The 23,843-nt window shown below is 27.6% G+C and overlaps 1 protein-coding gene across 1 annotated transcript in view; it reads right to left on the bottom strand.

Annotated features, from left to right (window-relative positions):
- Positions 1 to 20,923, bottom strand: part of LOC129972351 (cyclic nucleotide-gated cation channel beta-3-like) — a 102,409-nt gene extending 81,486 nt beyond the window's left edge. Inside the window, exon 1 of the mRNA XM_056086462.1 lies at positions 20,838 to 20,923. Coding sequence (XP_055942437.1) covers positions 20,838 to 20,879 — 42 coding nt within the window. The 5' untranslated portion in view covers positions 20,880 to 20,923. The remainder of the gene's footprint in view (positions 1 to 20,837) is intronic.
- Between the last annotated feature and the right edge of the window lie 2,920 nt (positions 20,924 to 23,843).

Raw genomic sequence — 23,843 nt, 5'->3', positions numbered from 1 at the left:
AACGCAATTTAAAATAAAAAAATACAGCAATTTGAATACAACAAAAATTTAATGAAACTTCGAAGTAAATAGAAAATTCATATCAAATTAGTGGAGTTACTTTTTTCAGGCTTCGATTGTAATGAGAAGATTAAGAATACATAATATATACTTACATAAGCTTCAGTTGTATTTAAATAAAGAAATTAGAACCAAGGAAAATATATGCTTTAATTTTTACTTCAAAGTAACCAAAATAAACACGAGCTGCAAACGATATTTTAAAATTATATTAATAAGAAATTCACAAACGCAGAAATAATTCGAAATTCCAACGCATATGTATTTAAAATGTTTAAATTAGCAAAATGCAACCGGATGCCAAACGATTAATTTTGCAAATGTAAGAATTTTTTGATCGGCACAAGCATTAAAAATATTTATTTAAATGGTGGGTAGATAATCGTCTGATTAGAATACATTTCACACGATGAAACATTTCAGTGTCCTCAGGGAAAGAATTAAAGAAATGAATTCGTTAAAATTCCACAGATGTTAATTAATTATTTATTCAAATAGCTTCTTTGAATTCCCTTTAGGGTAATAAAACATTTCCCACAAAACTAAATGCGTAAATTTTCTGGAGTAGAGGATTTGAAATATTTACTTTCATTGCTAATTAATTTTCATGGAAATGCTATATTCATAGGAGGCAGCTATTAATGATAGGATTCATTTTCTTAGAAAGTGTTTTTGAAAATCTGTCTAAGAATTTCAGAAACGTTTGTTTAATTCTACCTCTGAAAAAAACATTTATATTTTATTGAAGTATTGCTACGAAGTATTGTAAAAAGTTATAAATGTCTATTTGGGTTAATCTCTAAAAATACTGAAATTACTATTGTTAGCAAGAATATATAAGTCAGCTAAAATTGAAATATCTAGCACATGGAGGTAAATGAAACATCGTTTATAAATTCCTCCCCCCCTTAAGAAGTCATTTTTTCCCATACTCAATAGAAGTCACTCAAAAAATATTCTTTAAAATCTGTCAAAATTATGGGAAAAATTACGTGGTAATTAAATAATCATCATTAAAAAGAATTTTTTTATATTATTAAAATTTTTAGAAGTGCATTATTAGATTTAGATGTTAACGCTGAGCAAATGTCAAAAATCAAGATTAATTTTTTATTAATTGGAACTTTAATTAAAATTTCATACAAAAATTACATTGAGATGTTCATTGCTCCCTTGAAATAATAATTGAACCAAATTTGGCATATATGGATGTTCTGTACAATGGCAAAATGGCAATACCACACACACACACACACACACACACACACACACACACACACACACACACACACACACACACACACACACACACACACACACACACACACACACACACACACACACACACACACACAGTTTAGTCTCATAACAATGCATACTATACAGGCATACACAATTTAGTCATCTTCTTCAACGCATACTATACAAGCACGCACACGCACCCATACATTCACACGCATACACACTGTTTCGAAAAAATCCAAAATTCTGTTCTTGGATAGTACGGTGGAAGTACAAACAAGAATAGTACTTTACATACATTATCTTTTATTATTATATAAAATAAAATTTTTACACATTTTAGTTTTCAATTTTCTTAATATTATTGCATAATGGAACTTTGAAATGAATTTTTTTATTGAATCATCATAGTTATATTCATTTATTAATTAATAATTAAGTTTTGATAATTTTAAAATAGTGCATCATTGCTGAGACCGTAGAAATGTAAAATATTTCAAAGTCTAAGAAAAATAGGAACGGAATGGCAGATCGATTAGAAATCCCTTCTTTATTTACATAAGACAAGCTAACAAAAATGTTTAAGAAAAGGATGCCATACATTCTTAATTATTTTCTGAAAACTGATTTCAGAATGTTAAGAATTTTAACATTAATTTGAAATAAGGATTTTAAAAACATTAAACATAATTAAATTCGATCTTACCGTTAACAACTTTTCATTGCAATTAGCAATAAATGGAAATTCGGTTACGAAATTGCATATTCATTAAAAGTTTGGAAGTTTCAACAAAACCAGCATTTGGAAATAAAGTTTTCCTGATCAAGTTTAAATAATAAGTTCTAAGTTAGAAAAGAAGCATCTAACTACGATAACATAATAATTGTAATTTCGAAAACTTCAGCTGTATCCTTTAAAAGATATCTCTATATTTAATACTTGCTTCCCTCTCTAATTATTGAAAACAAATCGGATGAAGCAATCCTTTAATCGTTCGACAATTCAACGAGCGTCGACATGGAATTTTAATTATCATTTGTCTGACAATGCATCGGATTCCGGGACTTGAATGAATGAGTGTTTCTCGAATAACATGCTTATGTACGAGATAATTGCGAGACTTTTGAAATTTCGGTAGTTTATTATTTTTTATTCAATCAATTAATCCTAATTGGTGTTTATGTTCAAATTAATATTAGATCTGATTTGATTTATTTATGCATTTCTTTGAAATGAATAAAGGAGATTCCAATCTCTAGACTAAAATATTATACAATGATATAGTTTTAGGTTTGGTATGTTTATTTATTTTATTTTCAAAATTCGTTATTGGATAAGTAAGAAATGCAATTTAATATCGTTACAACGCGAGTATAAATTTTCATTGTTTTTCACTTATATTATATTGTAACAAATGTAAAAATTGTCTTAAAAATTATTAAAATTAAAGAAAAATTTATGAGGAATAAAATAGGTATCACAGAAAGAAATATTTATTTAATTTTCAAATAGTATAAAAAATTTTTTCGCATTATTATATGATCCATAGCTATTCAGGAAAGACGGTAAAATTTTAAATATTTATAATATTGAAACTCAATTAAAAGTTTGCAACACCTAGTCTTAGTAATTATATTTTATCCAAAATGTAATTTCACGCTGAGTTCAGCAGTTCTAAGTCCAGTGACCTACTCTGCATAGCCTTTTGAATGATGTTTTTCATTATGCATGTCTTATCAGGATATTGTATGACACAGTTTTACATATAACATAGAGCCTATAAATATTATCACGAAGATCTAATGTAAGTCATCCTTTTTAGAACACCCAAGCAATAATTTTATACTTTATTTCGTATTTAGCTGTGTAGTTTGGTGCAGAATTGAATTTGAAATTTTCAATGATTGATAGCATTTAAATTTACTAAAGATTTATAATTTTGCTTTGAAGACGATATGCAAAATAAGATTGATATAATTTGCTAAGCTTTTGAGTTATTATATTTATAAAGCCAAATACATATTCTATCCTTTTATAGATTTAATCAAATATTATATAGAGATACATAATTTCGGTGAACACATCAGATATCTCCACCATTGATGTGCAAGAATTTGAGATATCACGTACACGTACACTCATATACAAACAGACTGACAAACAATTAATCCATCTACGGATTTACAGGAATTCCAGATATCATGTGGCGCAGTATGGCCAAAGATGGCTCTTGCGCCATAAAACCAAACCAAACCAAAATCCAGATATCATGTTCCCATACTTCCGAATGGATGGATTGACAAACAATGAATCCATCGACGATTTTGGTCCAGAAGTTGATATGAAGTTTACAATTGTAATATTAAAACTATATGAAAAATTTAATTTATAAAATTTCTAACAGACTGAAAGTATTGCATTCATACACTTTGTGACAAAAGTACACGCAGGAAAGCAGATTTTCTGTTCATGGATTTCGTATAAAATTTGATAGCTTTCGTCAATTATTATGTAAAGACCACATATCATATTTCCTCTGCTTAATAATTTCTGATTTTGAATTATTATGTTCATAGGTGACAGACTCATATAACCCCATCCATTTCGAGATTTTTTTTTATTTGAGTGGAGGTCTAAAATTTGGAGTTTCATTCAAACATCCAGACTGAATTTTTTGACTATTTGCATTCAGTCTTTCTTTTTGTAAACTTCATATACGAGAAAGTGGAAGATTTTTATTTTCTCGTACATGAAATACAGAAAAAGTATGAAAAAAATTATTAAACTCGAGATACTGACGGATATCCACATTTCACATCTCGCCGAATCCAGAAAAAAAATTAGAATTATGTATCTTAGAATAGAATTATGTTATGTCTGTACAAAATTACATTTGTTGTCACAAATTCTCAAATCAAATTTGGTATAATTAAGTCATTGCGTTCACTTATTATTGAAAGTATAAACCGATAGACAGTCAATCGGTTGTTGCATTCGTTACGAAATTTGACAGGTGTTTACACAATAGATGCTAAATCTGCTTGTTAATTTGTACAACAACCGGACAGACGGACTTTGTCTGAATAATTTTACTCAAAATTTGATAGAAATCTGCAATTTTGGTATTTAAGATCGAATACCAAATTTTAACCATCTAGCTCAAATCATTTTTGAGTTATCTTTGTCACAGACAGACAGACACATGTACGGATATTTTTCAGAAATGTGTTTGGCTAACTCATGAATGTCTAAAACGTGGAAATTCGTCAAAATCTCTAGTTCGAATTTTTTGGCGACTATTATATTTTCTCTATACTAAATATACGAGAAAGTAAAAATGTAATGACTCAAATTTATGACACTTTCATTAGAGCGTATGGAGAAAATTTTGGGAAGACCACACATTTGGCTGTTCAAGTAAAACATGCAGTTGATACCAATATTAAGTGTGCGTATTTTGCGTGAAATAGTATGTTTTTGCATTAAAGTTTGCCGAAATGATGTGTAGGTTTTTGTATTAAGTTTTAAAAGAATAAAATGTCGCGGATGTCAAATATTTCCTTAATATATCTAATATTTTAGAAAGCGTTATTTAGAGATTACGGAAGGAAGTTGTTGAAAACAAAAATAATTTAATTTTCATAAACGATTTTAACGAAGACTATGAAACTGTGTTTCTCGGACGCAGCGAGATCAGAAATGAATTAATTCGAGTTTTTTGACGATCACAACATTTCCTCTTTGTATACGATAAAATAATAAAATTAAAAAGCAATGTTTAGAAAAAATTCCAGCATCTATCAAAAAGCTTATTGACTAAATCCCCCGATTTTCCTAAAATGTACTTCTGTCCTAGAATAGTATTACTTTGTCACAAATAGAAACTTTAAAACTACCATTCAAATAATTTACTCATTGAATGCTCCAATTCCTTTTCATATTACGAATTTACTTGAAGGAAAAATTGAAATCCATGTATCTTTTTGAAATGTATCGAAAATTTTTAAGTCCTGCCATTCATTTATTTGCTTGAAGTGGATTTGAATGAAACATTTACAAGACCTTTAAAAGTGACATCTTCTTTGTCACGGCAAGTTGAATAATTCCGGCATCTATTTTGGGGATAAACAAATGAAATAGAGCGCAATAAATAGCTTTTGTTGTTCCATTAATGTTCCTGTCTTAATGGCGCCATCTTATGAAAGAAGCAATTCCATTCGAAGAGACAGAAATAATGGACAATATCGCTCGAGTGCAAATAAGTTATTTTCCTTTCAATGTTTCGATAAAAGTAAGGTCGATTTAAGATGTTCTCTGGTGGAAGAACTCTTCTAAAAGAGTGCATTCGCTATTTATGTAGAAATCAGAAGAAATGTGAATAAAATTCTTTGATATGGCATTGAAATATGAAGAAATATAAATTTATGACATAAACGATCTAGTTGTAACAATTTTTGGAAATATATTTATATTTTAAATCTATTTGTGATTCTTTGATTGGAATATAATTTTTGTAGCTTAAGTATTCAATCATAAAATACTTAAGAATATTCAGCAGTCTCGTTGATTTTAACTCTAGAAATATTTTTTTCAAAACTTGCTAGTTGTACAATTTGTCCTGAACATAGTGCAAGCTATAACAAATGTAGAAAAAAAGGGAAAAATAATAATAAAAAAAATTCTTCACGGCAAGCTGGAAGGCAAAAGTAGATTTCCTTACATCTGACTTACTATCTTGTAACATAAATTGTTGACTTTAGAAACAATCAAAATTTGGGAGTGAAAACTACTTTTCAACCCCTAACTTCTAAGATATTGCAGTTATTGAAAACTTTAAATACAACAGTTGCTTGTCTTAATGAGGCACTAATTTTTCTAAGTGAACTTATTTCTTTACCTTCAATATTAAGAAAGTTATAGCGAAATGAAAATTTCAAACCCTTCCACCATTAAGATTTATTTGCACACTATTTGAGCTAAATGGGCCATTTATGCACTCGGCCGAGATTTTTACATTTCTAACAACATATTCCAAGTGATTTAAAAGTCAAACAAATTTATTCTAGTCATCCTGTTCACAAGACAACAGTCTTCCTATAGGAATCTATCTAAAACAGCATTTGAAATTTTTTTCTATTTACCATTTTTTATTTATTAAATTATGTAAGATATTTGGTAATTTTTATCACTTGGCATTGAGATAGTAAATGATGTCAAGTGATTTACAATAAAATGAATATAAAATTATTTAATCAATTTAGAAAATATTCAGTTTGCACAAGAGTTGTCAATGCAAATAAATGATAGATAACACACACATTTCGTACCCACATTTTGCAAATTAAGCATTAAACCCACTGTCTGTTGTAGGAATTCCTTGGTGGATTGTTTGTAATTTTTGTCTTTCAAGTCGGAGTGTTCTGTGTTCGAAACCCAATTCACTAAAAAACCGTTATACAAGTGAGTTTTTTTAGGAACTTTTGCCGGGGCCAAATGTTCTCCTACTGGTATGGCATGGAAAATTTTAGAGGGGTGCCAATTCATGCGCTACCCTTGTCTTCTGACCTGTCTTAAAAATTACGGGGTTTAAAAATCATCCTAATTTTGCTTCAAAATAGGATGATAAAGTAATATACAGGGAAATTCAAAATGAATCTAGCGATTACAAACGGCTATGACTATTTAATGAAAAAGAATTTATCGATAAGATTAACACATAATGTAGACGGAACTTCAAAATTTTGTATACATACGTCATAGATGTTCTTTGACTTCTCTTGGTCACATGAACAATATCAAGGAGGTAGTCCATTTCACGCCAGACATTCTGAAGCGTGTCTGCAGTGACCGACGCAAGCGCATTGCAAATGCGTACTTTAATTGTTTTGGGCATGGGAAGCACATGCACCCTGTCTTTCATATAACCGCATAGATAAAAATTGCAGGGTGCCAAGTCCGGAGGTTCTTGCTTGTAATGCTGACGAAATATTCTCTGCACTGTGATAACAGAATGACAATTGTTAAATTCTAACAAGCGGAATGCTTTCATCACAAGATTCGCCATTCTCATTAATGAAACGCCCGCAATGAGCAGGTTTCTTGTCTTTGTGAAGTTTCAACTCGCGCATGCATAAGCTTCCGCTTTACTGCACCTGCGCCTTACGTAAAGAAATTTTGTAGTTCTGTCAGCATTCTGTGTTAATCTTATCGATAAATTATTTCTCATTAAATAGTTATAGCCGTTTATAATCGCTATATTAATTTTGAATTACTGTGTACTATTACATAATACATCATCAGAGATGCTCTATGCCTCTTTGCAAACTAAACAACACCATTCTGTTTTATTTCTCCGTATACGAAGTACAGAAAAAGTATAGCAATCATTAAAAAAAACTCGATACTTTGAAGAAACTCCGCGTTCAACCTGAGTTCGGAAATCATATTTCTGGAAAATGTCTGTCTGTCTGTTTGTTTGCGACGAAGGTAACTAAAAACGATTTGAGTTCGACTGATAAAATTTGGTATTCAGGCAAACCAAATTTGTAAATTTCTATCAATTTTGTCGAAACTCCGTTCAGAGGAAGTCTGTCTGTCTAGCTGTTTGAAAATAAGTTAGCTACAAAACGAAGAGTGCTGGATAAATAAAACTCCGTAAGCAGATTTAATATCTTTAGTATGGACGTTACCAAATTTAGAGCGAAATCTAAAAAGGGGTCGACTGTCTATCTGTCTATACTTTCAGAAATACGTAAACACAATAATTCAAAAAAGTGTTGATTTAAATGTAAATTTGATATGTGATTTTGTTAATATAAATGCAGTTTTATGCCAAATTTTTGTTTCAGTCGGTTGGGAAGACCGCTTCTAAAACCCAAATTCGATTTTTTAGGTACTTTTGACCGCATGCCAGGGATTAATCGCCAAACAACTCGCCAAGTATCACACGACAGTTTCAGTGAAAATGCTAAATTCCCGCCAAAGGATAATATTTCATAACTATTGTATGTCAGTGCCATACAATAGTTCACTGGTATAACATCTTTGTTAAATAATATACGAGAAAGTTTGAGAAAGACCACTCTTACTGGTTTTTCAAAAACACAGTGTGAGTTCCGAATTTCTTATACATCTTCGTCTTCCCTTTCAATTTTATTTTCTCTTTTCGATATTTTTCTTACACATTTTCTGCCTCAATTCTTTCTGTTCTTGTTTTCATATCTTATTAATCTTGTTGTCATATTCTTTTTCTATTGTTTCTTTTTCAGTTGCGTCAAATAAAACGGAAGTCTGGTTTTGAAATGAGGGTCTCTATTGCATTTTCGAAGCTGAGTTTTTAAGGTAAAATCTGATCTTTGTGGGTGTATGTTAGTATCTAAAGTTAAAACTTCTAACAGATTGAATCAAAACAAATAAAGATGGATCTAGCAAGTTGAAATATTACAACTTGCTTCATCGAATAATTTCGGATATTTCTTGCTGATTTAAAAATATACATAAATATTCAGATAAGCAAAAAATTAAAGCAGCTTTTTAAGATTTAATAAACAAAATAACTAAATAACAAATTAATAAAAGATCAACTTATTCATCTCAAAGCAACATTTATAAATTATTTTTTCACCGATAAACTAATGAAAACGAACCACGTGTTCTTGCTTTGGCTGGAGAATCATATTTAGTGAATATTCTGATTAAAAATTTTAAAAATCACTGTTTTAACATTTATGTTACAAAATTATCCTTTTTATAATTCGTTTTTAGTTCTCCCTTTACATAAAAACGAAAGTAAAATTTGTAATCTTCAAATGAGCGTAATAAACACAGATTTTAAAAATATACTTTTATTAACATTTCAGATAGTAAAAAAATCTGTTATTTTGATTATTGTTTTGCTCTTAAGTCTTTCATTACTATGTGCTTTAAAGTATTAAGGAAACTTAAAATCCCTTTTTTTTTCTTAAACTCCTTGCCAGATGGAGCCACAAGTAGCTAACAAAAATTTAATTAAAACAATCGATAAACTATAATTAATCTCTGAAAATATTTAAACAGTGTATTGTTATTTAGAATACATAGGTGTAAAAAATTTTAAAACTTTCGCACATCAAAAAATGATTGAAAAATTGATTATATAATTCCACCTTTTCATTTATAATTAAAAATCGGGTAACTGATTCGGAATTTTCTAATTCTTTTTTATTTTAAAATTGAGATATTGGTGCTGCTTTGGGACATAAATGTGAAATCAAAATTATGCTTTTGATCTTTTCTCTGAAAACAATATAAATAATGTCTCTTCGAAATCAATAATAAAGAATGTTATATGTCTTTTTGCGTTACGAAATCAAATTATGTGATGCCAAATTAACTGAACAAATTTCACTGTGCATGACATTCGATAGTAGATAGCTTTCCCTTAATTTATGACGTCATACTTATAAGCAATACGACGTTATTCCTTTCCCTCTATGCAATTGCGTTCTGGATTCCAAAGTTGGAGCAATTGTCTTAGATTGTGGCATCATTTCGATGAACTTTTTATAGTACAAATATTTATATGCTTAAGGAATTATTAATTTTCTATGCGCATAATTATTTCACAAAGGATAGTTTTGTTTGGTAGCGTCAAGTTTCGAAAAATATTATCACATTCTTGTACAAAAAAGTTTGTGAACTCTTTCCTATTGTACTTGAGTAATCTCTATTTGGATGTTTTATCTCTAATAGAAATCAATCAATTTTCACTTGTTTCTTATTATCACTGTGGATATTGTTATTGTAATGCTTATCAAAACCACTGCTATATCAAGCAATTAAATGAAGGCATATATATTCAGAGTCGAAAACGCCAACAGAATTTCAAAACAATAAACCTAGATGATTAAATTCTTTTATTTGTCTAAAGACAAGGCAATATAAAAACTCATAGAAAAGACACACATAAAAAAAGTTTTTGAAAACGATATTTCTGATGACCATTTTGAAAACGATAGCTCCGATATATAAAAAGTAAGTTCGTCTAATTGAAAAATAGATCTGTTTTCTAATTTTCTGTTTTTCTAGTTTTCACAAACAGTAAACTTAAGAAAACTGATTTATCATTTGATAATTTACTTTTTAAAGAAGTATAAATCAAGCTTGAAATTCGTTGAAAGAAAAGCTAAGAAAAGTGTAGAAAAAAAATTGAATTAACAAAATTGGGTCATAAAAATATATGATTAAGAAAAAAAAAGTGTTGTTTCAGTAATATTTTGAATCTATTAATACACTTCTAAATGAAATTTTAAATCAAAATTTATTAAAAAAACTTTTAGTAAAAAGTAACTTTAAATCCATGAAATTCGAAAAGTATAAGCTTTCTTTGAATTATATATATCTATTTTGTTCAGATGAAACTTTTTCCCTGCCTCATTTATCCTTTCTTTTTATATTTTTTTTATATTTCTGTGTGGATTATCAATTTAATGTAATATTTAGAAATTCATATATTAAAGGAACTAAAGATATAGTAGTAATGTCATGATTCTAAAGTCTTTGCAATGGGATAAGAGACCTACCAAAGGTCCATTGTATTTTATTTCAATTTAGACTGTCGTATTTCAAACACTCTTCTGAAGTATCTTGGATTATCCTATCAAGTGGATTGTCGTATTTGATATTTGATTAATGCTCAAAATATTGAGACCAGCATTGAAACAACTCTCGAATATCTTCTAAATATATCTTAATATAATGAAACTGAAATGAAATGTTAATTGTATCTCTACATAATAAAAAAGAAACATCATAACATAAAAATACGTTATCATGTTGAAAAGTATTAGTTATTTTATTATCTGAGTTACTATCTCGCTGTCGTTTCTAAATAAAGTTTACAAATTCATAAAATTATATTATAAACAGTACAAATGGCGAGTTCTTTTTATTAAGTTTGAAACAAAATCTATATATATATAAAACGCTAACGTAAGTGGTGCAGAAATCGTTCTTACTACTTATTACGGAATCGCAGCAATGAAATGTAAACATGTCGAGGTATGAAAGCTTCAACAGACTGCTTTTTTCTGTGTCTTTACAGCTGCACTTAATGGAGCTCGCCATGTAAAACACTTCATTCAGTCAGAATATGTAAAAGAAATTAAGAAATAAACTTTAATCGGAAAGTTTAATAATCGAGAGTGGAAATAGGCTTAACCGTCACTATGGATACTCTTTATGACTTACGTAATGGAAATAGATGATTTCCAAAACTGTTAATTTCCCCAAAATGGCTTTTGCTTTAAGGTGTCCGAACACGTTCAGAGCACTATTTTAGATGGTTGGTTGGTTGATGGAGTTTATTGGCGCAAGAACCATTTTTGATTAAACTGCGCCAAACATACGGTAAGATTAATCCTATTTTAAAGGTTTAAAAATTTCTTTCTAAATTGCATCATTTTCCTGAGCTTGTCAACCTGTAAAATCTACAAAACGTAAGAGCATGGTAAAACAGAATCTAAGAGTTATTTAAGAATCAAATCGAAAAGTAAAAGCCAATCATTTTTAAAAAGGTAAAAAGGTGGGGATGGGGTACTTTATGAAGAATATTTTTTAATTTAATTTGAGGAGAGTGAAAGTAGCGAATTCGTTCATTGTTAAATTGTGGACATTCTATTAAAATGTGAAGAACCGTCATAGGACACTGACATGCTGTACATCGGGGTGCGGGTTCCCCCAACAGCAAATGTTTATGTGTGAGCCGTGTATGGCCAATTCTTAATCTGGTAAGAATGGTATCAATTTTTCTACTAGGCTAACAAGGCCAACAATCGATTAGATGTTTTATTGTTTTAAGTTTATTTGCCTCTGTAAGATCCCATTGGATTTGCCATTTGAAATGCAAACTGGATTTAACGTGGTTTTTTATATCTTTTAATGGAATAGGAGATTTTAATATACTGGTAGCAGATTTCGCTAGATTGTCTGCTAATTCATTTCCCCGTATACCAACGTCAGAAGGAACCCATCAGAAAAGAACTTTGAACCCCTTGCAAGTGAGATTATCATGTAGTTCAAGTATGTTAAAAGTCAATGGATGAGAGAAACGGTGGAGTGATGTCAACGATTCTAAGACACTTTTTGAGTCTGAATAAATGATATAGTTATCAGGTGGACTATTTGAAATGTGAGATAATGCATGAAGGATGGCGGTAATTTCTGCAGTAAAAATAGAACATAAAGGGTGAAGTTGAAATGAGATGGTATCATTTCAACTTCTATTTTAGAAAAACATCGTGTAGAAATACTTTAACCATATTTTTGGGTTTAAGACTATTCAAAATTAGTAATAGGATGTCAATATTTGAACTTTATATTAGACATTAACACTTTTTAAAATTGGCATTTAATAGCATAAATTTAAGCAAATTCTTTAAAAACTTCAAATTAACTACACCAAAAACTATTACTCTCATCCGACCAAAACTTTTACCAAAGTAAAGTGCATAGTTTTCTCTAGGGAATGAACTACAATCGTATGGTTATAATAATAAATAAAAATTTTAGAACCAGTCGAAGAATTTCTCATGAAATTTTTAGTAAATTTATGACGTTATTGTTCAAACAATAGGCTGTAAATTAAAAAGTATTTCCTCAATATAAATTCTTTTAGTTCATTCCCTAGAAAATAGTATAAAGACAAAGTACACCAAATTGCATAGTAATATGATAATTATATTTTCAGTTATTTGATTTGAAATGAGCAAAAAATTAGAAAAAAAAATTGATTTAGAGAAAAATGCATTTAAAGTATACACTAACATGTTTTTAATAATAAATTATGTGTGTACATACTTAAAATTCACCACATTTATAGGTTATACCTTCTTCCGCCTCAGCATTTAGTAATTTTCCTTTTTTAATCATTTTTTTCTGGCAATTTTTGTGTTTGGCAGTGAATGCTGCCTAGATTCGTATATTCTGTTTTTCTCAAGCTCAGCAAATTATTAAGTGCATTTGCACTCCAATAACTTTAATACACTCCAATAACTTTAAGAACATTCAGTAATCCTATAAAACCTTCGTTAAAATGTATTACAGACATAAATGCCCCTTATCTGAAGGTTCGGAGCTCAACAAAGACATCTTTAGGCACAAATTTCCACAAAACACCGTTAAAACTCTCATTTGCATTTTTCATTTTTAAGAGCAAAAACTGTTCCGTATTCAAAAGTAAATTTGTGTTTATCGAAATTTTTAACATGTTTTTGGCCCTTTAAATCGGTACTTCCGGTTATTTAAATGTCCACTTCCGGTTTACCGATCATTACGAAAATATTAATATCTTGACTTCTAATTAACGTAGAGATAAAAGTAAACCTGTTTTGGATAGCTCAAAGACTAGTATATCCAATAAAAGAATTTAAAAAATGTTATTTTTGGCGAAAATTGACTTTTTTAACGTGTTCAGATACCTTAACTTAAAACTCAAAAAAATTTTTTTTTTCTATTATATCGATTTTATTTCTACACAGTTTTTTTCTTTACTTTTAATAAAAACTTCAAGTTTAATTTACAATGCCTTTAATGCTAAGTTTTGTTTGAAATTTTTTTTTAAAACAGTATTGCTCACTTCAGTTGCTTTTTTAATGTCGTGAATTTAATGTTACTCATACATCAAAATATTCAATCGCATGCTTTTGCTAATGTTAAAATTAAGATTAAAAATTTACTTTTTTGCTTATTAATTCCGAAACAGGATTTTCGCTTCCTCTTATATTTCATAATATATACAAATATATATAATATATACATATAAATATATATAATATATACATATAAATATATATAATATATACATATAAATATATATAATATATACATATAAATATATATAATATATACATATTTTAATTTGAACCCACACTAATTTTTTGCAGAATGATTCAGTTAAAGTTCTATTTCTAAATCGTATCAAATAAATAGAAATTAAAAAAAAATGCATTTCATATCAATCGTTTAATAACATAAGAAGAAATATTTGAGAGCAAAAGAGCTGCCAAAGGGGGATAGTACTTAAAAATGTAAATACTTTTCCAAATATAATTTTTTCACGAATAAGATGTAAAAAGTCGAAAGCCCATTTTGTGAAAGCCGAATCCATAACTAAACATACTAATACTATGCAGTTTAATAGAAAAAGAATCATAAAAATCTAATGCAACAGCCGTTGTATAGTAAATTTGTTAAAATAAAAAAATGGATTTTATCAAAGATTTGCAAAGATTTTTCAACTACCGTTCCACAGAACAGACAAACGTTATTCAAAAACTGTTCTTTTGGTAAGGTCTCAAATGTTGCGATAAATCAAAATCCTAATATCAAATTTTTGAAGCTTACAGAATTTTCCTTTTATATTTTTTGTATTCAAGAAAGAAAAAAAAATATTAATTCCGCTGCTTATTCTAAATTTTAGTTTCTTTTTAAAGGATTCAATAATTTCAAGCACAAATTTAAGGAATGGACCGCTTCACGCTTGAATGGGAATATTTAAAATTTAAAAATAGCTTTCAAAATTTAAAACTTATTTATTTCTTGAAGTAGCTTTGAAACAAATGCTTCCTGAATCGCTTAAACCGATGGACCTTGAAAAAGTGAAATTCATTCTGTCACTTCAAATTAAGATTTCTAGAACTCATTTTTCTCAAAAGCAAAATAATTAAAGAAAAATAAATTGCTTTCATTCCTTTCATTAATGCTCCTGTCTTAATGGTGCCACATAATAAAAAGAACACTTAGAATCAAAGAGGCACAAATAATGGCAATCCCGTTCGAGCGCAAATAAGTTATTTCCCTTTCATTCTTTCAATAAAAACAACGTCGATTTCCGATGCTTCCAAGCAGAAGGCATACATCACAACTCTTCACAAGAAGTTCGTTTGGTTTTTTGGATAGAATTGAGTGGACGTTTGCGTGTAAGTTCGAAGAAATAATCAATTCTAAAGGAATAAGAATTTATGTTCTGTTAAATCTAAATGAAAGACTGTTTCCGGCAGCAAAATTTAAAAATGAAAAGACATATTTAGTATTTTTCAGTTTCGTTAAAGTAATTTTCTTGTTTTAAAAATGAGATTATTTCCAAATGAATACATTAATAATAAAATCAGATATGATTGTGTTTGACAGAATTTCCATTTCGTATCATTCATGAATCTTATTTAATTTTACAAATAGATAGGATATTAACTAGAGTTTATTTCTGACATAATTTACTGAGATAAAATATTTTTATTTTTAGTGTTTATGAATTTTTGAAATTTAATTACCGATGCAATGTATTATGCCTTATTTTTATAAATCCAAATTATTTAAGAGTTATAACATTTAATTTTTATAATTCAAGATCAAGCCTTTTCTTTTTCAAATGGCAATGCTATTAAAATCAGACGATATTTTTAGAATAACTTGGAATTCTAATTGAGTTCTGACATATGTTTGTATTTGGTGTTTTTTTATTATTTTTAAATAGTTGAATATAATATTATTTATTCTGAATTAAAAAGTGTTGTTTTTAAAAAAAGGATTTTTATTAAAAATATAAAATACCTTTATTTAGAAATTCTCTTTTATATAATTAAATTTACTTTATTCAAAATGCAAACATTTCTAAAACTTCTAAATTCTAAAACTTCTAATTCAAACTTCTAATGCAACATTTCAAGAAAAACTGGTCAAACGATTTTTTTTGTTTGAATTATTTACGTACAAATGTTTCTGATTATCCATTGCTTTTTTAAATCTATTTTTGAGCAGTGATTTGGGTTCATAAAATATTTTGTCAAAATCAAGATCAATCTTAACATTTTTATTCATTATTCAAAAAAAAAAAAAATCTCTTACGCTTATTTCCAGTAAATAACGTTTGACATTCGAATTCTTGCAGTTGTATTTATATTATTAAAAACATGCTTTTAACATTACTACAACATCATGAGATAAGACAGTTGCTAAAGAGTTGTACGACATCTTATCGACAAAAAAAGTTTTTATTACCTTTCCTGTCTTTATGAGACAGGACAGCCAATAAAATCACGTGTCACTCCATATTTGCGAAAAAAATATATGTAGTTTTACTATTTGGTTTCATTACTTTGTTTACTCTAGAGAAACCGATCAATGAGATTGTATTTGACAGCTTCTCATTTCCTTACGTGCATAAATCTCATGATATTTGATAAGAGATAAAACGAAACGTAAGTTCTAATTTACAGAAAATATTGATTACTTTTCCTGTTTTGTTTTTGTTCTCTTAATACAGGGCAGCTAATAAAAAGGACACGTGATTTTTTACTTGCAGAAAATATTGTTATTAATTTTTTTACTTATTATTAAATATTGTTATTATTAATTATTTTAGAAAATATTGATTATTTAGAGAAATATTGATTATGGACAGAAAATATTGATGCTTTGTTTTACTGCTTTTGTTAACTGTTGTGTTTTACTACATAAGGTAGGATAACTTAAAAATGATATTTGATTTTTAATAAATTAAAAAAATATCAATTAATTTTATTTTTTGAAGTCCCGAAGTAGAATCCATTGCTCTAGAAAGGAAAAAGGATAATGTTTATAGCTCTCTGTCAAAGTAACAGTTAAAATACTTCAACAGCTATGTTCTGATTACCTTATATATTTTTTGCCGGAGAAACATAATAAACCATAAATACATTTATCTGTGGATTTATTCACTATGTAACTCCTAAACTTATAAGTTTTCGACATCTCATCTCAACACAGAATATTGCCCTATATTGTGCTTTATTATATTATATTATTCAATATTCAAGAATAATATATAATATTGGGAACATCATTTAATATCATGCAATTTGATGGGTTATGGAAATACAATCAGAGGAATCACTGATACTAGTTTCGTGTAATTTTTGCTACTATTTTTTCGAGAGTAAGTCTTTATTTATATTCTTAATAATATTTACAAACCAAGCATCTTTATATTTTACTATATATTGTCTTGGTAATGGCTTTTATTTTAGAATATATTGGAACAGAACAGAAAAAAAAAGAATAATAATGATGATTACCTATCAGAAAAAAATATATTCTGTATCAAAAGAATGAGAACTAAAATATAACAAAAAGCATAAGATACATTTTTTTAGTCTAGAGATAATAAAACATCGACATATTTAATCGGCATAGAAACATTAAAAGATCTACATATTTTTTTTCAGTCTTGAGCTATTGAAACAGCTATATTGAATATTCAAATGCTTACCATTTGGATTATATTGCTTATTTGACTGTCTAAATAGGAAATTCAAATCATTTCATATTGCGAATGTGCAGAAGCCAATTCAATGCGTGCTATATTCATGAGATTGTCTTTTGTTTGAAATAATAATATATTTATTAATAAGTAATCATATAATAGTTGGTGAACTGAAGAACAAGAAATAAAAAATAGTTTCTATCTCATCTAATAATAAATTCGAACGTTTGGGTTATGTGTTGATGCTCTACAGGATAGATAATTTGTTATATAGCTACACATCTGACATATTTAACTTGGAGGCTGGAAATGTAAATCTCTGAGCGATTTTTTTTGAAATTTAAATTAAAATTTTGATTAATTAAAAATTAAGCTGATTTTTAATACTTCCCAAAAATAAGTTCCATAAATATTACTGTACAAAAATAAATTTTACACTTTTTCAAAACGTAAAATGTTACAAAACCTTTTTTTAATGATATTTATTTAATAACCAAGCCTAATTTTCTTGAATTTTGGCAATTTTGAGACTTTTTTATTTACCTAATTTCCTACAATGGATTACATTTTTGCTTAAAATTCATATAGCTGACATTGTTTCATCAAATTTTCAATCGCTTGTATGATTTTCTTCTATTGTTGAAAATTAAACAAAATGAGTTCTGTTTAATATTTGTGTATTAAAATCATATAAAAAGTGTACAAGAAGCATAAAAAAGTGAAATTATAATATTGCGAAATTTAGCAGATAAATGAACCGGATATTTACGTTTTTAATAGTGGTATGATATCATAAAACTGGTCTCCAATTAAAAAGTTTACGTACACAATGAACAGAAGAGATGAAAGATAGTCAAAATAACACGATTTTAATGTTTGGAAATTTGACGGAATCATGAACATGAAGTAATATCTAAATGATCTGAAAATTTACTATAACTAATGTCTCGAGCAATGAATTGGTTAAAAAAATATCAATTTAGAATTGGCTGCATTTTACAGAGGAGACTGTACTGAGAGGATACCGCAGTCATACTGTTTATGTTACAAACCGATGAAATTTATGTTCTTTATAATAGTATTATCTGCATTATTTATGTTCTTTATAATAGTATTATTTACATTATTTATGTTCTTTATAATAGTATTATCTGCATTATTAAAGCTTTTAATGCTATATTTATAAAAAATTTTAATAGTGCATTATTATTTTTTACTGCTGTATTTTACGTATTGTTGATTTGGAACCGAAGATTAATTTGAGGTCAACAGAACACAAATAATTTGAATTTTAAGGACCATGCTTTGCTTTTCATGAGATGAAATTACAATTCTATGAAGAGCATTGAAGAAATATAAAATATATTTGAATGCTATATTTATAGATCTATTTGAACAAAAGGAACTAGAGTATTTTACGAAAAAAATCTATACTAAGAGAAATTATCATTAATAAAAAAGAAAAATGGTATAATTTCAGGTACAAATGAAAATGAAAATTATATTCATAAATTATGAAAATTATATAAATTAATTGCTTCCAAATAGAAAAAAAAAATGTATTTATTTTGAATAAAAACTTTTAATCAATTAAAATATTTGCTTTTTGCAGTTTCAACTATTGATTTCTAACACATAATATATTATATTTATTATTTATTATATTTAAAAGTTTAAGTTTCAAATTTTTGAAGACGTCAGAATTATGAATGATTTTCATTATCTTTTTGAGTTGTTCTTACTTCATATTTGACTTCATATGACTGTGATGCTGATAGCTTATTTGATTCGAAAGTTGCAGTACATTATTCAAAAAAACTTTAAAGGGATCAGTTACATTTTTACTGGCATATTTTTTAAAATTCATTACTAAAATTGAGACATTCTTACTATTAATTAAGGAAGAATTTATAGGAATTAAAAGAAGAGATGATATTTTTTAAATATACAATAATATTTTAAAACTTATCGAAATATCAAAAAAAAAAAAAAATCATCACATACTCTTCGTGACATTCGTATCAGAAATACAGCTTTCTGTGTCGAAAACGAGTTTTACCACATCAATCGATCGTCTCTGACGGTGTGTACGTAATTTCAACTCCATTAATGGTACATATTAACTTGTTTTAACCAAGGTAATTATAAATATAAAAAAGTTAGTACTCCGAAACTCATATGCAGATGCAACCTTAAACTTTTATTTTATTTATCAGCATCTAAAACCCCCTTATGCGAATTTCTTTACACAATTTTTTTTAAATACAATTTCTGTTGAATAATTTCTTTGATTTTAAAGAATTTCAATACGAGTTAATTAGCAAATGATTCCATTATTTTACCAATATAAAATTTTAAAAATCAAAACCGTTCGCAATGAGAAAAATCTTTAATATTATTACTTGAAAGAGAATCAAAAGAAAATGTAACTAAAAGAACTAATCATTTTTAAATGTTTTTTATTTCAAAAATCGTTTTTAAATCTAGTGCTTGTACAAAAAAAAATCATTGTCAACTTTTTATACAGAAAAATAATAAGAAATTCAAGGCTTACAAAATAAAATAATTCTCAGAAAAATGAACAGAAGCCTAAAAGGCATATTGTTTAGATAATTTTAAAGTAAAATTCATTCGTATGCGTATTTTAAAGCTAAAACTTGTTTGAGTATATATTTTAAAAGTAAAATCATTCGTGTATATATTTTAAAAGGAAATTTATTTCAATAACAATTAGCATTCATATTAATTCGTACAATAACTATCACAAAAATAAATTTATTAAAATTGTTTTAGTTATTATATTTATTAAAATTTATTATATTTATTAAAAAACTAAATATTTACCTTATAAGAATAACGTGAAGCCATCTTTTTGTCGTTGATTTGCAGAAAATAATTATATCAACATTAGGCCTCACATTTTTTTTTCTCAAAGTAGCTTTAAAATTCAACAGTTGAAAAAAAAATTCAATTACATAGTGATAAGTAATTTTAAAATCTCTTAGAAACAAATTTTGATCAGAAAAGCGAAAATAATTAGGATAAAATCGACAGAATGTCTGAAAAAGAAGCGTTACTCTAACAGGTGTGCCATAAAAGAACCGGCATGGCAAAGAAGCAATTTATGTATGCTCCGCATTTCATAATATACGTTCCATCATTCCGATTACTGTATCTTCCCGCATCTCTACAAATTACCCTGTTAAATATTTATGAATAATAGAAACATATGTTCTTTGATGTGATGGCAATACTTACTCTTTTGGTGGAACATACCAGCTGTTCGGCCAGAAGAACCATCCTCGTTTTCTTCTTCAACGAGAGGAGTACACCCCCTGTGATTAAAAAATGTGACAAAATCTCTAGGATTCAATCATTGGAATGTTCCTATTTTGAGAAAATCCTCTTCCGAATTGTCACATTAGATTAGTACGTGCTGCCATCTATCGATTATTTTCGAAAGAAAAAACAGATAACATTGTTACTCGGTATAATGTGGAATTAAATTTACTTGAATAATGTTATCTTGAAATTGTAATATGAACTATTTCTAGTAGTGAAATATAATAATATGTAAATAGCGATCAATAATTTATCTAATCTCTTTTTCTTGTAAATATAAATCGAAATTAGTAATAAGTTTGCATTTATGTCAATACGACTAAGCTCTGGTTATGCTGTATAGTTAAAAATATTCAATAAATTTACACAATATTATTTTACTAGAAACTTATTTCGTTCGTGTAAAAATGGAATTTTGAAAACGATTTTTCATTTACTTCCTGATTGGCTGCAGTTTCGAAACTTCTTATAAAATCTGTCTAAGCGATGTTAATATTCTATCTTAGAGCTGAATTTTCGATTATGATGTATTCAATCAAATTTTTATTTCATTTTTAATTTTGAATATCACCTATAAATGAATTAAAAAATAATTTCAAAATATGCTTACAACAAAGAATTATATATTAAAGAATAGAAAGTAAAAAAAATATTAATAATAAAATATGTTACTTTTTAATAACAGTCTTTATTGCAATTTTCATTAATAAAAGTGCAATAAAGATTGTCATTATAAAGAAATAATCATTGATGTTTTTAAATATTTAATTAAATTTTGTTAACGGTGAAGCGGAAAATACATGAAATATCTTTTATTCCTCATAGTTTATCAGCCTGTAGATTCTTTGTTCTTACATTCTGAATTCAGTTTTCAAGATCAGCATTAGATAGGGTTTGGACTTTAGCAATTTTAATCTATTTCTGATATTTTAAATGCTATATTTATGAATGTTTAAATATTCTATTAAATGATAACAATGAAAACGTTTTCAAAAATTAGCTTTAATTGGCATCACGTAAAAATATCTAAAAAAGATTTGAATGCTTAGAGGGCGAAAACATCATATTAACTTCTTCTGCGTTCAATTCAATCGAATAAATTATATATTTTAATTGCTTGGAAGTTTTCATCAAGAAATTCCACACCAATCTAAATTTTAGCAAAAGTTGGAGAAAAATACACGAATTTTCCAAAATTAAATATTATGAGATTTCTAAAAGAAATTTGCTGAACGATATCAGATAAATTCCATACTAAAAGAAAATGTTAAGAATTTTATATATAAAAAAGTCTGGAATTATTTAATGCAAAAAAAAAAAAAAAAAAAACCAAAGTGTTCAGTTCTATATTCCACAAGCATAAATTTAGTTATTCAACAGCAAAAATATCAATATAACAAAACATTTCAATATAATATCAATATCAATATAATATCAATATCAATATCAATATAATATAAACAAATTTTGGTTAAATATAATGTATGGTAAAACTCTTTGGAAAAGAATAAGACATATATCATTGAATTAAACATTAAGGCTATGCCATTAATTCGCGCCATTTGTTTAGTAATTTATATTTATTGTGGTAATTTATACTCATTTTCTGCTTTCACTAAATGCTTATCTCTAGTTTATGAGACACTTTAGATATAGCATTAACATTTTTAGCTTATTTTTGAAGGAATTTTGTGCTAAAATCAACAAAAGATGTTTTTTAGCATCAGATATATTTTTGATGTAGACCAGAAAAAATTCAAAAATTAGATGGCAGTCTTTATAAGTAGAATTAATTTCGAGATTCATGTTTTTTTTAAAAAAAATTGAAATTAATGCTTTAAATTAAACATAAAGAAATCCGATTCGAACATCTAATCCAAAACATTGCAACAGGACAATATTTCTTGGCTAGATTCTTTTGTTTTTATGCTGATTTTATAAATTTGTTCCTATTTATAACGACAATAATTGCATTTAATACCGCTACGACACATTTGAGTATAAATTTAGTATATAAAATAGAAAAGTTACTGTTGAAAGATATATTTAAAAATATTTTTAAAAATTTGATAAAATTAGAAAATGCATGGAGAGAATACTAGAAGGATTAAAAAGTTGATGTTTTGACATTACAGGAGTTAAAAATGATTTTTGTGAAAATGAATTTCCGAAATTAACGAAAAGAAAAAGATAACACCTCAATTCATTTTTGATAAAAAATCTTCAAATTTTTTTTAAAAAATTCTTTAATGAGTGCCTACTATTCAAGAAATTACAAGAAATTTTGTAGCTCTAGATTGTCTAGTCTCTCTAGTGGCAAAGTTAGGTCTGCGGTGGTCTGGAGGTAAGGTTTCGGCTTCAAAACCTGAGGGTGTTAGGTTCGAGACCCAAACGGTTCACCGACGAACCGTTGAGCAAATGGGTTTGGTGCACGCTAAATCAGTTGAGGCCAAACAACCTCCCCCTGGTGTGGTGCTGAAGTTAAGAGAGAGTGTAACATCCCAGGCGTCGTTCTCGTCATTTACCGCGATTGAAAATTACGAGGTTTGTCCCAAAATAGCCCCAGTGTTCCTTTTAAACAGGACGTTAATATAACTGAATTGAATTACTTTGTAAAATGTTTTGAATAACGTTTCCGTCAAGTATATCGCATCATGTAATAAAAAATTAATTTAAATACCACACTAGACTATGAACTTTATCTTCTTCAAAAGAAATCAAGGGTATTCTTGTGAGGAATTGCTTGCATAATTATATGATAATGCACATTTTATTCTTAGCTGTGCAGATTTAGGGAAAAGAATCGAATTCTCATTTTGGAACATTACCAGTAGACCAGTTTGGGTCAATATTTGATAAAATACTAACACTGGGTTTGCATGGACGTTATATTTTTATTTTGACACAGCGCATTTATTAAGC

This window comes from Argiope bruennichi, chromosome 6, assembly GCF_947563725.1.
Source record: "Argiope bruennichi chromosome 6, qqArgBrue1.1, whole genome shotgun sequence".
Taxonomy (NCBI): Eukaryota; Metazoa; Arthropoda; class Arachnida; order Araneae; family Araneidae; genus Argiope; species Argiope bruennichi.
The sequence above is the reverse complement of the archived record's forward strand: the minus strand, read 5'-3'. Positions and strand labels throughout refer to the sequence as shown.